At 49.1% G+C, this 22,120-nt stretch overlaps 1 protein-coding gene across 1 annotated transcript; it reads right to left on the minus strand.

Moving 5' to 3' along the window:
• Positions 1-9,884: 9,884 nt before the first annotated feature.
• LOC149359767 (uncharacterized) lies at positions 9,885-11,591 on the minus strand. The gene has a single exon (XM_089567743.1). It carries the CDS (start codon positions 11,589-11,591, stop codon positions 9,885-9,887), a length of 1,707 nt encoding a protein of 568 aa, XP_089423869.1.
• Between the last annotated feature and the right edge of the window lie 10,529 nt (positions 11,592-22,120).

Consider the following 22,120-nt stretch of genomic DNA (forward strand, 5'->3'; position numbering starts at 1 on the left):
CTCTCAGTCCGGAACCCCATTGGCGTAGGCTGCTGTGAAGGCTCCTTCGATGAGTTGCATTTGACTCGTTTCGTCCGAGCTGGTCAGAGGTGCCTCGCACCCCTCCTGCGTTGGCTGGCTATTAACAGTGACCACCTTATTTCGTTGGCAGGCCCATACCGTATGGTACAGATCCACCTCCTCCCCGCAGAATTTGCATTGTGAGTCAAATGATTAAGGTTCTATCGCGTGTAGTCTTCGTGGGTTGTTGTAAGCGTTCGTCTGTAGCTTTCGGAGGTGTTGTTCCTCCCTTATGTCTAGTGTCTTAGCCGGCGGAGGGTAGACCCGACGGGATAATCTTGAGTGCTGAAGTATGTCGGTGTAAGTTAGTAGTGGGGTAGGGGGTCCCACGGCATCCGTAATGGGTGCCCGGGGGAGAATTGCCCGGGCTGAGGCGTGTGCGCTCTCGTTCCCTGGGATGCCCTGGTGACCTGGTACCTATATTAAGTGTTTGTGTGTGGGTTGATAGCCACGGGTGTAGCTATCTTGGAAAATCTTAGCTGCTAGCGGTGCGACCCTGCCCCTGAGGTAATTGCGATACGCTGTCTGTGAATCTGTAAGAATGTATTCCAAGCTTGTGTGTGTTGCAACTAGAGCAATCGCCACTTCTTCCGCAGCCAGTATGTCCTGGCTAGCCAATACTAGTCCGTTCATTGTTTTATTTTGGTGCACTACCGCTACGGCCGTCATTACCTGCTCGGGACCCGATGATATGTTTTGCCGTACTAATAGCGTGTCCCACCAGGCATCGGGTACAGGATCACCGCCGCATTGCCGAAGGAGGAAGGAAACGTGGGCCGGAGACGGGGAGTAGGGGAAGTGAAGGAAAAAACTGTATTTACATGGTTACATGATTATTTACATTATTTACATAGAGCGGGACTGAGAATGGCTCTCAGTGGAAGGGGAACGACTTCGTCAACCGTAGTCGACTGGAGCTAGCAGGCTTCTTTCGGCCACACTCACGGCCGAGTTAAATATCGTTCGGTTTCCCCAGATCCCTGGCTGGGGAATAATGGTCGACGAGCACTGTCCAATCGGATGGACCGAAGGGGACGTTCTTGTTACCACCCACGGCTGGGCAGGTGCGGGTTTTTCCACTCTCTCGCAGCTGGGTCGATGAGAGGGGGAGATGCTGACTCATCCAGCCCTGCGGGAAAGGAATCTCCCGAAGTCTTCCAGCAGGTGAATGAACTTGCTTCCCCGCCGATTGCCCAGAACGCGAGTCGGGGCCACAGAATTCTTCAATTATCCGCCAGCGTGACCCGCGCCGGCACTTCGCCTCCTCTGTGGTCGCTCGGACAATACCTCCGGCGCGTCCCCGGCTTTCGCCGCTATAGTGGTCATCTCCGCTGTGGTCGCTCGGACAATACCTCCGGCATTCCTGCTACACTAATCCGCTCAAGGAATTTCGCTGGGGTTACTGCTGACAATGGCCCTTGAAATTCCTGCTACACTAATCCGCTGAGGCTCGGAGGGGCATTCCAAGCATCCCACTTCCCACCGCCGTCGCGGGGTTGTCGGCCTCGATGAATGTTCACGGTAGCTGCTTGATCGGGCCCACGTGGTCCGAAGTACAGTCACAACACCGAGCATCGACATAGAACACGCCCTCGCGCCAGCCGTAGTTCCTTTTCATAGCTTCGGCTCGTGCTTGTCGTCTTCACTGGTGAAAATCGCGGTGCATATTCCTGCGTAGCGGAGCTGCCTTGAATTGTCCTCTCCATGAGGCTGGTGTGTCGATTTTGGTGTCTAGCTGTCGGGGGCAATTGGTGTTTAAATCCCTGAGGACTTGTCGGCCAGTCCGAGTAGTGGAGATCCATATCACCTGCGCCGTGAAGTGTGCCTCTATCAGCTCGTCTATCGTGCTGTGCGCACCCAGTCATAAGTGCCAATCGGTCGATGTCGCAAGGAGCAGACGCAGGGCTTTCTTGCAGGCTGTTCTTATTATAACGTCGAGGTTCTTGACGTCCCGCTTCTTGAGGCGGAGGTACGGTGCTGCGTAGACGACGCGGCTTACGACGAAAGCCTGCACCAGATGCAGAGTATCTTCTCGCATCCCTGATTTCCGCGTCGTTATCCTGGCGACTTTCTCGCTCACGAGCCGTAGTTTCTGGAGGGTGAGGAGGTTGTTGCCGTTGTTGCCCCCGCTGTTAATACTCCCATTTTTCTCTCCCACCCACACCTTTTCTCTAAGCATTGGCCACGTTATCAGCTTCCGCAAGTTAGGTTCACGCAGAACCTGTTAGCCCCGCTTCAGGTCGATCTGACCTCCTTGCAACGAGTGACCGACACGCAGGCTGATCCCGTCTTCTATTACGCCCATATTTTTCCCTCGCATGCAAAACACATGCCCGCAGATATCCTAAATGGACTTCTTGCTCAACACTTACAGAATTTTCCTCATCATACTGTTCTCTCCACTGATGCTTCCGGGAGCTGTGAGAAGGCGGCGATCGGGCTATATTCACAGGATCTGGCTTTCAACTATTCCGTTCGTATCCCTGATTATACTCCTGTATTCTTTGCAGGCGTTTGGGCTCTTGGTTCGGGTCTTCTTAAAATTTCGAGGCATGTAGCCCGGGTACTTATCATTGCACACTGCCTTTCAGTTTTGTCTCTCTCCAAACTTCCGCTACCTCTCTATTGAAGCGTTCCCTTAGGTTTTTTGATCCCCGCACAGTAAGGGCGGTCCGCTTTGTCTGGGTACCTGGTCATTCGGGTAGCTATTTAAACGAGGTGGCTGATTTATTGGCAATGTCAGCTCTCAGTGCCCCTGTTATCTATCCGGTACCTCACCTCATTCTGTTGGAGACCTCCCGTTTCCAGCGGTTCCAACATATATCAGCCAGCTTCGGTGATCCGTTGCTGAATACCGTGGATTTTCCACATTTAATGTTGCCATGGAATTTCCGATTGTGTACGTCAAGGCTGTGTAAAGCGTCCATGACGCTTTTGCGATGCAGAATCCCGCATCTCAACTTGTACTTATGCAGATACGGGTTCGCTACAACAAACCTTTGTACCTCATGCGGAGAAGTTGAATAGACCATTTCTCCTCTCTTGCCGGCAATTCTCATTGCAAAGAAAACAGTATTTGGACATCCATCTTTCGAGGTTAGGACTCCCTTTGTCCATGGTAAAACAGCGCGGAAAAAACACGAGGACGGAACAAACACGACAACACGAGCGCTGACTTTGAAAGTCAGCGCTCGTGTTGTGTTTGTTCCGTCCTCGTGTTTTTTCCGCGCTGTTTTACCATGCATAGTAATAACCAAATTGCCCTCCTTTCTGTACTCCCTTTGTCACTGCCAGTTCTGCCCTCGTTTGGTGCGAGCGCCACAGGATTCTCGTTAAGTACTATTTGCGGCTTCCTTCATAATTATATTATGGCAACTGGTCGGTTACCCTATTAACTCCATATAAAATTCCACCGCATGTCCAAAAAGTGTATTTATTTTGTTCCTGGTATACCTAATTTGTCTAATTTATTTAAGAATTTCAACAATGCATATATTTTCTCATTTCAGTCATTCTACTTAGTTTTTTTTCCCCCGCACATATACCACTTTGGTATTCACCACCGTACCTTGGCCAATCCCCCCCGCATGGGTATGTGTCGTGTTTACTATGGAGTGGAAGAAGAAGAAGTTGGGTCGTGTTTTTGGTGTTCTCCACCGAAATGGATAAATCGGCTTTCAGCGGAGGTTTGGTTCCGGTCGTCTGCCGCCAGCAATAATTACCGTACTGTTTTGCCGCGTCTACCTGCTGGTAAGCTGGTTTTCAACTCCGTTTTTCTGCATGCGGACGTTGCTGGCCGTCCCTATCGTGCCCATGACTTTTGAGCTGCCTTACATGGCGTCACAGACCTAAGTGAAATCAGTTAAATCGGAGTGTTCCTGACGTCTCACGTGTGGATGGTAAAGTACACGACAGCGTTAGCCAAAGCTAAGATCTCCGGCGAGTTACAGGTGAAAAGCTGTTGTTGTCTGGTCATTGAACCAAACCGAAGACTGTCAAGCTCTAGCTTCATTGGCTCCCAGAACATCTTGAGGATTTTTACTTTTATCATGCTCTTCGATCTCGTAGAAAGGTTACTTCCATCACAGAGGAGCACTGGAGAGTTTTGGAAATGGAGGGGGTGAGTACTTTTAAAAGCCACGTTGTCTTGATTCTTGCTGATGGTGTCACTGTCAACGACGTGTCTCATTTTTTGACGGTTTGTGGTCTGCAGTGCCTGGTTTTAGTTTCAAGGAGGCCACCCTTGTGCCTCCGTCAGCAAAAAGGTTGGGCATATACGCCGTCTCTGCCGTACTGCTCGGTGCTATGACTGTCAGCGTTTTGACCGTAGTACAGATGGGTGCGTCGTGTCGTATTCTGAACTCTGCAGTGTTACCCGCGCCGTGTACGACAATTTGCAGGAGCATTTGATGGATCCCACAGATGTTTTGGAGGCTGGTGCTGGCATGTCAGCCATTGCAGCTTTTGAATCAGCGACTACTGCCCCTGTGCCTGCTGCCGTTCCTGATGTGCAGCGTGAGCCTACCCAGACTTCACAGACGGGTCAGCTGTCTGCAGATGCCGATCGTCAGTGCCTGGCGGAACACACACCCGAAATAAATAGCTACAATAATAATACTCTTAGTGCATGTGTTTCCGTTGTGCTTGAACTGAAAGAAGTAAAGGGTTTGTGGTACTACTGCGGCGCCGAGTCCCTGAAGAGTTGGGCACTCCTGATGCCACTGCCGGACGTGCCGTGGAGGCAGGTGATCGCCAGCCTGGCAGTTCACTGCATGGCAGCAACTGTGGCGTGGACATGCCAAGTCCAAGTGTGGCCTCGAAACGTGCTGTGCCTCCTCCCAGGAGGGCACCGTCCCTACCAAGCACAAATCCCACCGGCGAAAGTCCAAGTCTCCTCGGCGCTACAGATCGAGTAGAAAGCGTATCAGCTCTAGGGAGATCTCCTCTTCCGGATGGGCACCAGATGCCGCGGATGGTTGACTTACGTGCGCGTTGGTCACCATGGCGCACGTCCAGCAGTTGATCGTCGCACACTAATCTGTGTGCTCCGGTCTAGACATAAACAGGTACACTTGCGCCGATCCATTTCGGCAGTAGGCTAGACAGTGTAGCTCTTCAAGAGACTAGGATAGAAAGTGAATTGAATACAGATTGCAGTGTATGTGTGTTACACTCAGTGGGTCTACCGGTGGGTTGCTTTCTGTTCTTCAGAAAGTGTTTCTGACTTTCTATGTACGAGGTTGACACAGAAAGGCGCCTGATATGTTGCGACTTTCGGCTTCAAGGCCAATCGCGGCAGTTCATCAACGTGTAAGCTTCCAATAATCGCGCGCTACGAGCAGTTTTCTTCAGGATATATTGCCACTCTTCTAGACTGTGATCGGTACGTGGTATTCGTTAGACTGTGATCGGTATGTGGTACTTGTGCGTGACTAACTGCGTGTGCGACCCACGATAAGAGCCCTGGTATCAGCTATCACTGAAAGAGCAGGCTTAATTGATGCTGGATATTAATCACTGCGCGGACTGGAGAATGTGCCCGTCCCAAGTTTCAGTCTTAGCGGGCACTACGGAAGCTTAATTCGTTGCTAAACGAGGAAGACTTCAAGCAGCGAGTCAGGACAGCTTTGGAACCTTGCTTGACCCCATAAGTCCCATTATTTGATGCTTGGGAGATATCTTAGCTATTGGCTTAGCTATTGAGATCGACTCCACGAGAAACGGTTCTTTCAGAGCCTTTATAAGTTGCACGAACTTGACTGCGAGGCTCCAGGCTTCTACATAAAGGAAATTGCAATTGTTAAGTGTCGCCTTCAAAAGTTTGATGCAGAACGCTTTCGGGCGGCCCGTGTACGATCCCGCGGCAATCGTGATTTTCACTCCGAGCAGCCAACTAGACAGGCCTTGCTTTAGGAGCGTCGCCACGTGGCTGCCAAGCGAGTTTCAGAGCTCTACTGTTGTGGCGCCCTGGTCACAAGTACCGTAGCAGTAGTTACTGAGTCTACAAATCACTGCACCTCTCTTTTGGATGCCAGTTCATGCACGCTGTTGATATTCATGTAGCCCGCTGGCTGTGTAAGATTACTCCGCTTTCAGAGGTTGAGTGCGCGGTGGTCCTTTAACCTTGGGTGAATTGGAAGGTGCAAGTGATCGACTGCCACTTTCAAAACCCCACGACCTGACGGCCTCTCAGGGGAATTTTACAAGACATTTAAATTTGTTTTATCCCCTGTCCTCCTCCTGGAAAGTTTTAGTGTGGTATTGATGTGGGATGTTCGCCATCGTCATTTACAAAAAGCCAAATTATCTAAATACCAAATACTTGTGATACGGTAAAACTACAATTTGTAGATGGCGACAGGCCCGCAGCGCTTTTTAATGTTGAGCGTAACATTTTCGCTAAAGTACTCGCAAATCAACTATAGCTTGCAATGTCTACTTTGATTGGACCTTATCAAACATGTGACTTGAGGGGACTGATAGTACAGTCTAATCTACATGTTTCGCGCCCGATGTTGCAGTATTGCTGCGACATTCATGAGCAACTAGCACTGCTTCCAATTCACTTGGCATTCGATCTCGTGTGGCAATAAAGTTTTGCTCTTAAATCAGATCAGTGTGTGTTCAGTTTTCTTCTAGGATACGCCCTTGTTACAAAAACTGTTCCACGTGCTTGATTGTAAATGGCTGTCTCTCACAACCAGTCTGCATTCAGTCAGTCCTCTGTAAAACAAGGTTTCCCACTGTCCCCGCTCTTATTCGCACTGTACTTGGAGCCACTTCGCATAAGTGTTATAAACAGTAGAGCCTTGATTGGTTTCCGTATTATGAGTCACGAACTGAAGGTATTAACTTATACAGATGACCTCATGTTTTTCTGTGCTGATAAGGCAAACATCGATGAGGTTATTCGTTTAACGGAGCACTTTCGCTCAGTGTCAAGAGCTCGTATTAATCGTTCTAGGAGTTGCGGTCTCTGGTTTGGAATGAGGGGATCGACATGTCCTGAATATGCTGGCGTGCAATGGAGATCTAGGCCACCCAAGCGCCTTGGCGCCCCTTGAGTGCCGTTAAGCATAGTGCACATTACCCGAAAGACCGTGTTGTTGCCATAGACTGTTGTCGCCATAGTCCTTCGATTTTTGACGGTGTGACCGCATGCAATCTGTTTGTTGCCACTGAAACTTACCGTGTGCTCACAAGTATTCACTGCACAAGTCTCTATATCCAGTGTTTTCACAGAGGTTTCGCCAATTTTGTGGTGGATTCGTGTTTTGAATCTATGAGGTGTGATAACGTTTCGCAGCCTGTAATCGCTGGCGACCTCGGTTTAGACCATCTGTATGTCAGACTAATAGTTTCACATTTAGGGTTTTTCCGTGACTCTACACCATCCATAGTGTGTGCGTTCTTGCAAGTCAATTTATTTCATGTTTTACCGAACTTCATAGTGTTTTCTAATGTTTCTGATCAACTTGGTTTGTGGGGCTCAGTGCATGGAATGTACTTGGCTGTTCGTTTCCTGCTTGTTTGCTTCTCCCCTGAGTTTCCGTTTTCATTTTGGAGGAAACGGTTGTACAAGGATTTAATTTGCATGCTCACCTCTCCAACAATGTTCCCCTCTATATTGGTTTTCTGCGTCAGGGCGTACTAAAAAAAAATTAAAAATTCCCCTATCGCCGTGTGCTAACGCATTTTTTATGCGAAAACATTTCTTGCCTCATGAGTAGCGTGGACAGGACGTGTCACCACGGGCTGTGGACAGATCGCGTACTCACGAACCGTCGATCATCCAGTAAGAGTGCAATTATGATATAACTAATTTCGCTAATTACTCCCAGTGATTAACAAAACTGGCGAATTGCTATTAATTCATCCAGAACTTAACGAGCAATACAAATAAAGTAATTAATTATTATTAATAAAATTATTGAAGAAATCAATAATTAAAATTGATGAATAAAGATAAGTAGTCTGGCCTTCACTTTAGAGTTGAGTTAATTACTGATATACTGAGTTCATGATTGACTAATTAAATAATTATTACCAATGAATAATGACATTCCTAAATAACACAGGCGGCAACGAAACTAAAAGGTTTCGCATTTCCGGACGTTTAATTTTTATAAGCTACATATCGAGACATTGCCTTTAAAAACTTGTTAGGAAAAAAGGGATTTTTTGTGTCTACCGTAAATTTCCACTTTTCTGATGCTCTAGAAACGATTGAGTATTCTCTCATTGATTGCAAAGGTACAATACTTTTGGGGGATACCTTGCAGCAGACATTGAAAAAAAAGAGAATTTAACACCGCGTTCTGTACGATATCTCACTGTACTGCCGTTTGTTGTTGGACCATTGCACATGTTCTTTCAGACTCGACTGCACAGCTTCTGGAAAACATGCATAATGGATCGACATTGTGAATCTGGCACCATGGGCTTGTGCTTTTGGTATGAAGGCACAAGCCCAGTCAAAGAGGTATGTATTGACTATAGCTGAAGCTTGAAAAGTTGTCCTGGTTAAGAGAATTCCAGATATAAAGGCACAAGACGAGGGAGGAGGTGTATTTCTTTTTCTGGAGAGTAAAGTGCTGGCGCTACATGATTCTGCAGGAAGATAGAGGGCATCTGAGCGAGTTTGTTGAGCGCGTTCCAACTTCTTTCGGCGCGCCTTCAAGACCATGTTCTCTCCTCCACTCTTATGACCCAGATTCCATACGTACAGGTGCTAAATTTGACAGCCTTGTTGTCCAGGCAATTAGATTGTAGAAGACAATGCTCATAGCTCGATAAACATTCTGAAGGGACTCAAAGTCAAAAACAGACAACGAACTCTTCTCTTGCACAAAAGGCAGAAGCTCTGCCTTTTCTATTCTTTCATGCGGAGTTTGCCCAGTTTAAAGCTTCAATTTCTTCGCCGACTTAACAAGCGATAGAGTTGGTAGAAAATTCAACACTGCTAAACTCTGATATACAGTGCGGAAGGTCAAACTTCTTTAGTGTGACGCTTCCTCGATGCGCTTAAATAGTATCTATGCACGGCTCACAAAACTTACCTGTGTAATAAGGGAGTAATTACTCATTGACGTCCACCCAAGCGCAGCCATACGGCTACAAAGGAAAGCTATACAGCTTTCTCAGAAACTTCGCAGTTAAAGAAAATTTTGTCCTGGTCCGGGGTTCGAACCCGGGACCACCGCTTCGCCGCAGCAGTCGCTCTACCAAATGAGCTAACCGGGACGGCAAGCTTATGGTAGGGCGAGAGCGAATTGATCAATAACCTGAAGTGGCAACAGTGTTGGTCAAATGTTTAGGGAAATCCCCCAAAGTGGAGTAGATTTGTAATAAGGGAGTAATTGACGCCCACCCAAGCGCAGTCATACGGCTACAAAGGAAAGCCCTACCATAAGCTTGACGTCCCGGTTAGCTCAATTTGATAGAGCGACTGCTCCGGTGAAGCGGTGGTCCCGGGTTTTGAACCCCGGACTAGGACGAATTTTTATTTAACTGCGAAGTTTCTGAGAAAGCTGTATGGCTTTCCTTTGTAGCCGTATGGCTGCGCTTGGGTGGACGTCAATGAGTAATTACTCCCTTATTGCAAATCTGCTCCACCTTGGGGGATTTCCCAAAACATTTGACCAAAACCTACCTTTATCAACAAGACATCGAGCTCGAATACTGACCTTTAGCTTCGGGACCCAACTTCATTTGTAACAGCACACATGTTGAACACAGAATATAAACACTGATAATGAGCAGGTACACAGGTGCCTGAACGTTTTTGATGCGAGGAAAAAAAAGGCATTACCTTCAGCCCAGCGTCACTCAAAGCACCACAGCCAGCCTTCATCGAGCTTCTCAAGTTCCGAAGAAAGCATCAGCGGTTCGTTCAAATGTTCCACACGGCTGCCCGAGAATAGGCCCGTTTCAACGTCAACTGCACTTCCAGTAAAAATGTCCACTCCCGGATGTGGTGAGTATGACCCCGACAGCTTACGGCCTTTGGCAGCATCACCAGCAGATAAAACCCCTCCAGCACAAGCATCCCTAGCACCCTTTGCTGCTGCTGCCTTTGCTCTAACTCCCTTAGCTCCCTTTGCTTTGCTGCGGTGTTCAACAAATTGGTGTGGCCGCGAGATGAATGAGGCCTTTTCAGCCCGGGTGTCTCTTGACATGTTCGCCTTTTCAGATGCTGGCGGTCGCTCTTGACGGCGGTCTTGTCCTGAACTCAGGGTATCACCTGCGGCCAGACAGTCAATCTCAACAAGGGTCCTTGACCTTTGCTTTTTCACAAAGGTACTACTTGCGGTCCTGGCATCGTTGGTGACTGGATCGAATCTGGCAATGGGCTTTGCTGTTTGCTTCGTATACCCAGCAAGCCCTGTTTGGCGACACTCGCTAGTTTTCTGAAAACTAGCACCCGCAGGTCGGCAAGGTGGTACAGACGTCAATTCAGTGGCGGCAGTCTGTCCCTGACGTATTCTCTCAACTTCTGTTTTCGTCGTTCCGGAGACATGGGAGATTTCGTGAGGCACTTTCTCTGACCTTAATCTCACTTCAGACGAACACTGTTCCGCCAAATCAGCACTTCCTTCACCTTTGGCATGAGCTGGCATTTTTCTCTTGCAAGGCCCGCGTCTTTCTAAGCGGGGGTCAACTTTTTGCGCATTACGCGGGTTGAGGGATTCGTTTATCCTTTTCGAGTATGTAGTGCCTCTCAGTGAGGATGCTTCTGCTTCAGTCTGCGTTGATGCATGGCCTATATTATCAGCGCTCACAGGACTAACACAAGGTGAGATATCCATCGGTGGTGCATCCTGGCTCCCACTCACAAGGCTGGTAGGTTCTTGATATGAAGGCCTTTCTTGCACGACTGTAGAATGATACTCAAAATTTGACGTGGCTTTGGGCGCATACGGTGAAGGGCAACCATAATAGGCTCCAGCCCAACCATTGTAGTTACCGCTCCAGTACTGTTGATAGGGGTTGTATGGTGGCCATGGAAAACCGCCATAGTAGGAATTCGGCTCTAACCTGGGCAGGAACCAGAGCGGTGGGGGTGGAATATGGCGCCAGAAAGGGAAGGAATCGCCCTGGGTGGTGTTCTGCATCGGCGATGTAGCCTGTCCGCACGCCTCATCTCCGACACAGTTTTGCATTATCGATGCTGCCTGTCCACGCGAGGCTTCCACTGCAGAGTTCTGGTATAGCAGTGCTACCTGTGCAGACGAGTCATTATCGGCACAGTTCTGGTTGACTGAAGTGGCCTGCTCACAAAAAGTGCCCCTGGCAGAGTTTTTGTTCGGCGCTGCTACTTCTCCAGAAGAGGCGTCCTCGGCACAGTTGTGGTTGGGAGATTCTGCCTGCCCAGATGAGTCATTCCCGGTCGAGTACTGGTATACCGATGATGCACCCTGTCCGCACGAGGTGTACTCAGTACAGTTCCGGTTCACCAATGCTGCGTGCTCACAAGAAGCGTCCGCGGCACGGTTCTGGTTCGGCAGTGCTCTCTGTTCACTTCTGTCCATGGCTCATTAGGAGCAGCACCCTGGAATACAAACGCAAAAGATGTAACATTCGGTCGACTTAGCTGTCATTTCTTACAGCATACTTGTTTATTTATTTATTTATACAAATACCTCTCAGGTTCCTCACTTGGAACATTGTGTGAGGGGAGGGGTTACGATATTTAGCAGACAAAATATGGTACAAAGTGGAAAGAATAAAAGTAAACAATATTAAATACATTGGACTGCAAACAATTATTACAACGTACTTGAAGAAAACCGTATTATATTGATACAGAAGAAAAAACAGCAAACAATTGGCGGCACTGCATGGATTTGTACACATACGAACACAATTTATGTACTATATCATGGAATGCATGAAGGTGGCCAATTCGTTTTTGAACATTAGTGGGTCACGTATGGTAGCAATGCAATCCGGAAGACCATTCCAACACTTGATAGCACGTGGCATAGCAGAAGAATTAAACGCGAGTGTTCGGCCGAATAGACGTTGGAAGCTATGATTATTATTACTGCAGTACAAGGTTAATAAAATTTATCCGGACCTTGGAAGTCAATTAGCGGGCGAAAGGTTGCTTCAGCTCTCTTAGCAGACAGGAGTGAGTAAACTCTACTTTTTCGATGGTTTTCACAGACGCTCGCGCCTTTCTGACAACCTTTGACGTGCCTGCGGCTTTATTGCAGCTGAATATGTTAGGTGGATGCCCAAAATTGATACTTGCACAATGAGCGACCTGTTAAAATATTAATTCAGCCAAACGTAAGAATGGTGGTATCACACTCTTACCGCTACCACTGCCACAACCACACACCATTTTTATTAGCATTCTGTCCATTCTAGGACAAAAGCTTCTCTCAACGATGTCCAGTTAGCCCTGCGCTGCGCAAACCGCTGCCCGCCGTATGGCAGCAAATATCCTAGACTGAGCTCTCTATTCTCCAAAATTGGACTCTCTCCTGCCTCTGCTTACGTTATTTTTCTAGCGGTTACAAGCCCCGCTAGTCCATTTAACTTCTGCTAGGCAGTCACCTGGTTGAAAAAAATTAATGAGAAAGAGAAATTCCAATGCTTTCTACGAAATAACGTGTAGCGATACAGTTATTTATAAAACTGCGAAGCGTACCATTGTGAAACAAAATACATTATGCAGCACGTTGCGCGCATAACATTGTATGGGTTTGTATGATCATTAAAAGCACAAGCGCCATATTATCAAAGAAGTCGCTATCAGTGCAGACAACCATCTTGCTGAAACTTCAGGGACCGGAAGCAGAAATGGTAATTAGCTGCAAGTTAGTCGCAGTAGTGATCTTTGCCAGTTCTGGCTATTCCTACTATCTGATATGTAACATAACCGTAGTGTGGCAAAGTTAGTACCTCAAAGCAACACAATCCTCCGCGAGACATGGAACACCAGAAATTGGACGTCCTACAACAACTTAACTACCAAATGACTAGCAACTAAAAAGTTCTGAGTAGGACTGACAACTGAACAGTACTGCACAATAGTTATACATGCATTTTTGCAAATTTTGCGCTGTCAGGAAGGTCGCAGGAAGTGTGGGACGGGCACGGATGAATTTCACTTCATTTAATTTACCCTCAAGCTACTCTGTACATTAGAAAAGAGAGGGGCTAAGAGAATGCAGAGTAAGCTTCGGTAAAAATTGGCACAAAGTACACAACACAACAGAAGGGATTACAAATTTCAAGTTGACATCTGTTAACGACAAACACACGGGTGCAAAAGATACAAATATAAATCTAATGAACTCAATGAAAAATAAGTATGCGATATAAAGTAGCGCAGATTTTCGGAATTCATTGCTAGCATTTTGGCAGTAATCATGACGAAAACACTGAAATGGAGAATAGTATATATACGTAGCGAAACAAATCTATAAAATTCATCACAACAAAGAAAGAGCTGCCGTAGTGGAGGACTCCTTAATATTTTTGACCACCTAGGGTTCTTTAATGGGCACTGCCACCACACAACGCACGGGTAGCGTTCCGCCTCCATCGAAACGCGGCCGCCACGGCCAGGTTCGAACCAAGGTACTCTGGTTCACTAGCCGAGCTGAGCACTAGGGAGCACGCCCAAGCTGAGCACGCCCAAGACGAGGGTTCCTGTTTAGCGCGACCATGAGCGGTTTTTTTTCATAACCATCGAAATCACAGTTAGTGGCAGTAGTGGCCGCCGCAGTGACCATAGAACTGCCATCGGTAACGTGGTACGGGAGTGGTGTCGGGGACCATGAATACAGCCGAGGCGAAATGTCAAAAGGCGCAGAAGCTACCTCACTCTAGGTGGACATTTCAATCGCGCCGCTAAAAATCACTATTTTGAGGGAAAATGATGAAAGAGCGAAGGAGGAAATGACAAAGAGGCGCAATACTGGAGGGCTCTGGAGTCTGGTTGACTTATTGATGCGAATGCATTATATCGCCATCAGTCATAAAATCCGGCGTTTGCCGACCGTCCACGTCAAACGAAGCGAAACCCCAACGTGACCTCATGATTTCATGGACAGTGCTTACATCCGAAAAGAAAGGAAAATAAAATTTCTTCCGAAGTCTGCTTCGAAGCTATGCCGAAGAGAACAGATCAGCCCTACTGGACACTTCATTTGAGCACTACGCCACCACCGAAGCACAACCCCAGCGCGCTGAAATGACCGTGCCTCGAGCTAAGCTCGGCTATCGTCGTCTTCAATTCGAACGGCGCGAACAAATCAGCTTCGATGGCCCCGCGCGCGAAACTGTCAGTCTAGCCAACTAATCTAAAAACGTTGAGCCTAGCACGCTGAATTTGGGTATCGTCTTCATCAACTTCTATTCGGGCATGCTCCGCTGCCCACTGCACTATAGTAGTATGCCACCGACGCAGTCGAACACCCCGCATACATTATTTCGCATTCAGAGCACGTCAGTATTCTAAGTGTCCTAGTTAACCTTGTTGTCATGGTTTATATAGCCCCAGAAGGTGCAGCCCTTAGTTCAGGGCCCCATAGCCTCCCACCGCCTACAAAGATTATCCACATGCGGAACTTACTGATTAGACAGAGACATAACCGAGCAAGAAATCAGAGCACAGCTAAGTTGGGACCTGCCCCCGCCAATCCCATGTGGTTGGCTTCCCCGCGATGCACACTCCATAGCATGGTTACTTACCTTGACTAACATGGGAGGGCGCCACGACACAACCGCGACTAGGGTGCCTCGATGCCAGCGCCGCCCCCTAACCGCGACAAATGGCCTGATTGCTGCGCGCGAGCGCGGAGGGGACGGCTCTCTTCGGCTCGGGAAGTTGGACGCACGATGACGTTCAGGCACGAAGCCCCGCTCTCCGCCGCTGAGGCGAATCCTCGTGGGGAGGAACGTTCTTCCGAATCTCGGCCCGTCCGGCGGTGGACTATCTTCCCTGGCCTAGCATTGGCGAACATTCGTTCGTAACCGTGCTTGTGAGTCGTACGTCCTCGATTCCTTAGCGGCGTTATTGTTGTTGTAGTAATAAATGCCTGTTTGTGCCAGCCAGAATGTCGTTCCTTTGTTCCCTCAAAGCAAGGCCCGCCGTGGTCAGAACACCGCGTGCGCTGGCTAACGCAAGCGATCGCGAGGTGGTGCCCGGGCGGCTTCAAATTATGTTAGGCGCGGTTAAACGGTAGAAACGTATTTATTTCCCAAATTAAAACTCCACAAGCTCCACACCGGACAGCACGAAACACCACACCGGGAGCGGGCGGCGTACAGTACCGGTTACTAAAGAACATCGATGAAAGGTCAATACAGGAACTGACTTCGTACACCACTGGCAGGAGGGCACACTACCACAAGAGTGGCGCCATGCCGATATCACCTTGATACTTAAACCGGGGAAGCGGCCATGCCTAAGTTGCGACCCATCTCGCTCACGTCATGTGTATGAGTGTTGTTCGAATACGTAATCCTAGCCAGGCTTCAACTATTCATTGAAGAACACGCCCCCTACCACACACGATGTGCAGCTCCGGAGAAGTTAAGACCAACTGGGGTTCTTTAACACACCCAGGAAGGGCCTCCAGGTCAAGAACTACACAAACGACCAAGTGTCCAGGGCGGTGTCCCAGGCCTGCGGCGGTACCATTGCAAATAGCGTACGGGGTGAACCCACATCCAGTCTCGAACATCATTATTCTCAGCAGCCCCGACCAAGTGGTTGCAGAGATACTGCGCAAAATCATCCAAATCACGCTAGCCCGCCATAACTACTCGGTGAACACCTACGTGACAGCCGTGGACGGAGTTTTCAGAGGGGCAATACACAGAATTGACTCCAACACCCTATCCGAAGAACACATGGCCCACCTGCGAGTTCGCACTGAGGAATATAGAAATCCTGCAAGCCCGCATACTCGGCAATGCGAAGACTGCAGTGATAATATTCATCTCGCACCCCCCCCCCCCCCACGCGCGGTTTATTACTAAGCGGGCGAAACGGCGTGTTATACCTACAAACTCATGCTTCAAGTCCGCTAGGTGTGCCATAGCCTCGGCCATCGCTCGGACGTATGCCCAACACCCCACATCTAAAGTCGCATTTGTGGCGTCCGCGACCTGGAAGAACCGCACACCTGCTTCCCGATATGTGCGGCCTGCGGAGAATTGGTCACGTCATTAGAGCACGATAATGCCGAAAACGACTCTGACCGGACTCACCGAACACCACCTCCAAGTAACACGGGAAGAGAAACAGACGGCCGTACAGAAAACCGCCACGCCTCGGTAGGAAAAACGGGCAGCCGAACCACCGCCTTCGATGGTTCAGCTCGTACCAGGACAGCTCCTCTCCATCCAGGTCAAGGTCTCAATCCTAGTCCCGCTCGAAAGGCCGCAACTGTCAGGAGGAGCATAATACAGGCTCTCACTAACGCCCTCAAGAATAACAAGAAGAAACCATCGCCGCCGCCACCCCCCAAAATTAACGATCAGGTGAACTCGCCAAACTTGGACTTACATTCTTACATTCTAGCCCTACCCTGCCATTCTAGCCCAACGCTTACATTCTAGCCCTACCCAATCCCACCTTGAACAGGAAAACAACTTAAAACTTAGGTAGAGGACCTCACACTGTGCCTTCAGCGCCAAGAAAAGCAACCCCAGCAACCACCCACACAAGTAGTTCAACAACTAACATCGCAAACTTCCCAATGACGACTCGCAACGCCAGTGCAGGTTCGCCATTTTTAGATCTGTAGTACAAATGCGCTAAGTATGAAAAGAACAAGACGGTACAGGACTGGACGAAGCGCAACTATCAACTGAATTTTTTGTACAAAATGGGACACATAAAGGAAAAGGCAAACCATAAAGGAGCATGCGTAAGATCCTTATCTTGAGTCAACGGCATGAGCTGTCTTCGAAGAAAAGCCATCTGCCTGGCCGATGGCAGTACTGAAGGCGTACTGACGCAACCTCCGCTACAATTAGCTGTAAGTAAAGCCTCAATTATTTCTCTGCTAATTCTGTCTGAACTCGTGGCTAGCACACGTGGTTTTTTCCAGACGTGGTTTTCTTTTTTTGCAAGGTCACGAACACCCAAAGGTCACGAACACCTCATTTTGGCCCCCTTTGATAACATCTCGCACGAAACAATCCTTCAAGGCATCATCGACCTTAAAGGTGCACTGAAGAGGAATTTGAACTCGTCTTTTTGCCGCGGGAACTCGATCTACACATTCCTAGCATTCTTAGAAACGTCGACTTATTGCCCTGTGTGGCCGATTTCCGTATTTAAATCCAAGTAACGTCCGGCTCCCGCCTTTTTTTTTTAAATTCTGCCTCGTACGGTGGGCGGAGTCGACCAACGCGGGGAGTGCCTTTCAGCCAGCTCCGTGGAGGCTTTGCTTTCGCTTCATTTTGTTTTTTAGGTTTCCGTGAATAAATAGTTTCATTTGCAGATAATATAACTGCAAAATAAGCCCGCAGAAATAAAAATACGCACGGACTGTTTGCTTCTACGGACTACTACGTATTACTCCGCTGATGGCAGAGCGGCAAGTCGCCACGGGACTGGGTGAAAGGCACTCCCCGCGTCGGTCGACTCCGCCCACCGTACGAGCGAGAATAAAAAAAAAAGGCGGGAGCCAGACGTTAATTCGATTTAATTAAGAAAATCGGCCACACAGGGCAATAAATCGCAGTTTCTAAGAATGCTCGGAAAGTGTAGATTGAGTTTCCGCGGCAAAAACACGAGTTCAGATTCCTCTTCAGTGCACCTTTAACTTTGGCGAAAAGGTCTTTTCCTACGTACGAGCATTCCTCACGGGACGCACAGCGACGATAGCCATAAGCCAAACGCTCCGAGGCTCGATAAATGCCGCACAAAGGCACGCCGCAGGGCTCTACCATGTCACCCCTGCTCTTCAACATCGCGATGCTCAGGCTCGCTCTGCAACTCCAAACGCTCCCCAATATCGGATATACGTTGTATGCTGATATAACGATATGTACCACTAAGGGCTCCTCAGACAACAAAGAATCCACGGTAAAGGAAGAAGCACAAGTAATGGAAGATTTTCCCTCTAAAACGCTCTTCACTGCTGCACAGAGAAGTCCAAAGTAATACGGGCTCATAATCCCCGATGCAAATCATCGGGCCCGATCAACCTTACGAAAGAAGGGCAGCCCGTACAGGAAGTGGAGCTTATCCGGATATTTGGACTTGCATTCAGAGCAACCTCAAGACTACCCACATCATTCGAACCCTTAAAGCTACCACTACTCAAACAACCCGCATGATTAGTCGTATAAACGGACATTGCCAGGGCATTCGAGAAGACGACATCACGCGATTAGTTAAGACGTTAGTCCTCAGCAGAATAACGCACGGACTTCCTTTTCACAAGACCACGAAACAGAAAGAACAACAGATTGACACCATAATATGGGGGGCATATAAAACGGCGCTTAATCTTCCGCCCAGCACCTCAACATAACAACTTTACGCACTTGGCCTTTTCAGCACATACTCCAAACTCCAGGAAGCAATGCTCACGTCACAAAGTCCGTCTTCAAAAACCACAAGCCGGCCACGCCCTCCTCAGATGTGTAGGCAGGACGGCGGTCATACGAGCCCCAGATGCTCAATCTCCCCAGAGAAACTGCAAAGAAATAAAAACAAAATAGCTCGTATACCGAAGCATATGTTCAAAGATGTCCACACCGGCAGTCGCGAAGCAATAATTTCCTACATACGCAAGCGACTTGCCATCTGTGCCAGCACGCGGTACTTGGACGCCGCGGCATGACTGGGACACAATAAATACCACATTGTAGCGATAAATTCCTAATTCTCTCCGGCGCTCGCTACCTCCGCCATAGCAGACTCTCCAACGGCGGTCTCCGGCTCAGCGTCCGGACGCGTTAACCATTGAGCCATCGTGGCTGGCATGCATGCGAAGACAATAGCTACAAACGTGCAGGCATGCGGAGGATGCGTGGTTCCATCCCCAGGACCGCAGGATACGCACCGGTGATACAATGAGAAGAACCTTTCTCCTAGCCTGGTGCTCGAGTTCGCAGGGGCGAAATCCTTGAAAAATGGGTCTAGGAACCAACGTTCTGTAAAAGAAAATACCTTGTGGCACGGCGCTCTTTGACCTATGCAAAAACGTCCTTATGTCATTAAAATTCATCACGAAAGTGTAATGGGTCAATCGGATGTCGGATGCAGTCAGGAGGCTACCTGTAAATGCGGTAAACCTAGACGTCCTCGAGTTCGGCCCCACACGTGTCTCAAACCACAGAGGACCCGTTGCAACCTTTCAGATGGCCGTACCAGCACACGCGACGCCATCACCGCAACAATCACTTCGCGAACCAGCAAACTCTTCACTCGTCGTACCGTTCAGGTACGCAGCTGTAAGTTTTGCATCTCTCCTGCATTGCACTGATCAGTGGGCACTAGGGCACGAAACTGAGCTTGGCACAAGAAAGTAATACTCACTGTGCCGGCCCAGACGGAAGCCCACGACGGTAGAGGTGCTCCTGCGAGCGGCAGAATTGCCCTACAGACTTGGCTCCATCCTGCTTTCAGTCAATGTTGCGCCATACATAAATAACACGCCGAACACACCACACTCTGCTCTTTTTACAGAAATACTTGCGGTAAGATGATGGCCGCAGGCGGTCGGTTCCAATCGTCCAACGATGGCGCGTGGACAAGAGAGAACGCCGCACGTTCTCTCGAGATTTTTCTTCGTCGACTTCAAGGCCACGTGCTCCGTTGCTGCTTCGTCTTTCGTTACTTGGTATTGGGGAGAGGAAACGACGACGAGAGGATATGACGGCGGACGCCCGAGCCGCACTCCAGGTATAACCAGAGCTAAGCCGCAGCCAATTTTTGTTAAGGTCTTTGGGTCCTCGAAGTAGTGTCTGTCTTTGGTTCAGTTTGGTTTATGAGGTTTAACGTCCCAAAGCGGATCAGGCTATGACAGACGCCGTAGTGAAAGGCTCCGGAAATTTCGACCACCTGTGGTTCTTGAACGTGTATTGACAACGCACAGTATTCGGGCCTCTAGATTTTCGCCTCCATCGAAATTAGACCGCCACGGACGGGTTTTTCGGGTCAGCAGCCGTGTGCCGCGACCACTGAGCCACCGTGACGGCATAGTGTCTGTCTTCCTAATCTGTAATGACTAAGAATATCTTGGTACGTGTTCGGCTCCTCATCGGTCTGAAGGGGCTCTCTGCTCGACGAGCCCGCATTTCCCGGTCTGTGAGTCCTAAGAACGATGCGTGCGCTATTTCGTTTCTTCGCAGGCCTTCGTGGGCCGGAGCCCAGAATCTCTTCCGGTGCCGGGCCGGCAGCCAGAATTTTGACAGCTTTGGCAGATACTCTGCCTGCGTTGTAGTTTCGGATAGCTGGTTTGGAATCTGTTTAATCATTCTGACATTCTGTTGAGTTAGGGCCATGGCTACCTGGTCAGGCGCTGTTGCGTCCCTGTGCCGGATGCTGCAGCACGAGACTCGGTCCCCGCACTCCCTGACTGCTAGGGCTACGAAACCCGTTCTGCGTTCGTAATCCGCCGCGTCCGTGTAAACCACGTACTGTCTGTTGGCTCGTTTTTTTTTGTACCGCGTTCGCTCTGTCCTATCGTCTACAAACATGGTGTACCGGGTGCATGTTCCGTGGTAGTGCTGGGATTCTGATTTTGTTCCTTATGGCTGTTCGGATATTCGGCGAGTGTTTGAACTTCGTTTGAGGTTCGAAGCTGAATTGCCCCCATCGGACCCGTAGGAGTCGTTGCTGTTGCACTACTCTGGTAGCCTCGATGAATTCGTCAGGTGTGTTTGAAATCCCCATGTCCACAATGTTTAGCCAGAAAAAAATACCAAAAGAAAGTCATCCACCTTCCCATCGGCACCGCTAAATCCCAAGGGATCCCAGGCTCCTGCAAGGGGAGGAAGTTGACGGCGGTCAAGGGTCGTCTTCCTCGCCGTCTGATTTCTTGACGGGCGCAAATAAAGTTATTTCATCATCATCGAACATTAGGTGCAGCGCTGTCGAAACTAGCGCCTTCTTCTTTCTCTTTCACTCCCACCTTCATCTCATTCCTTACAGTGCGGTTGAGGTGTCCACTGAGAAGTGAACGAGTTACTGAGCATACCTTTCCTCAAAACCAATTTCCATTCCCTTTTGAAGCGAAAAGCTTCACTACGGGGGGTCAGAGCCGAGCTTCGCGTGATCTGAACTGGTGAGTTATGCGCATGCGTGAAACCGAGTGACGTCATGCGCAGCGCAGGTGGCCGCTCCTCGCCTCTGCCACAGCCGTCGCCGCCGTCGACTCCGCCGCACGAACTTTCGGCGCAGCCGCGCGCTACTGCGCATGTGCGTCGCCTCCTCGCTGTCGCTACAACTGCGCGCTTCGCCTCCTCGCCCACGGTTCGACCTTTCGTCGCAGCCGCGTTGCCCGCGTCGCAGCCGGCAACCCTCCTCCCCGAATTCCTGCGGGCAGTTTTAACAGCGCCGATTTCCGTCTCCTCTCCACCTCCGTACAAGCAGTGTGTGGACGGCCGTATGCCTCCACCCTTATCGTGGTGGTCCAAGTGCACTGTGCGCGAACTGCAACAGCCATGATGTCAAACCACGCATAACTGAAGCTTTTCGCTTGTATATACAGGCTTAACGAGAGCTAAGCCACTGCCTATTTTTTTCCTCACAATGCATAGAAATTCACCATAGCGAGGAAGAACGGCAACAATCTCGCTTTTCCTTTCTAGCGTGCAAGCACTTCTAGCCGCTCTCCCAGAGTTTCAGCGATGCTTCACCGCGTTTGTTTGGTCTCTGAGTAGCACGTGTAACCGGCTCACTGGGTAAGTGTACACATTTCTTTTTTTCCGAGAACAGTTTCTCAATGGAATGCTCTACCGGAGAACTCTCCGTTGCTTTGTACTCATTCTTGATTTTCACTGCTGGTTTAGTAGCTGTACTGTAACCGCGTTTTCAATTGTACTTTTGCGTTGCTTGTTTTCTGGTATTTAT

This window comes from Amblyomma mixtum, chromosome 2 (assembly GCF_055824585.1).
Source record: "Amblyomma mixtum isolate Tamu chromosome 2, ASM5582458v1, whole genome shotgun sequence".
NCBI lineage: Eukaryota > Metazoa > Arthropoda > Arachnida > Ixodida > Ixodidae > Amblyomma > Amblyomma mixtum.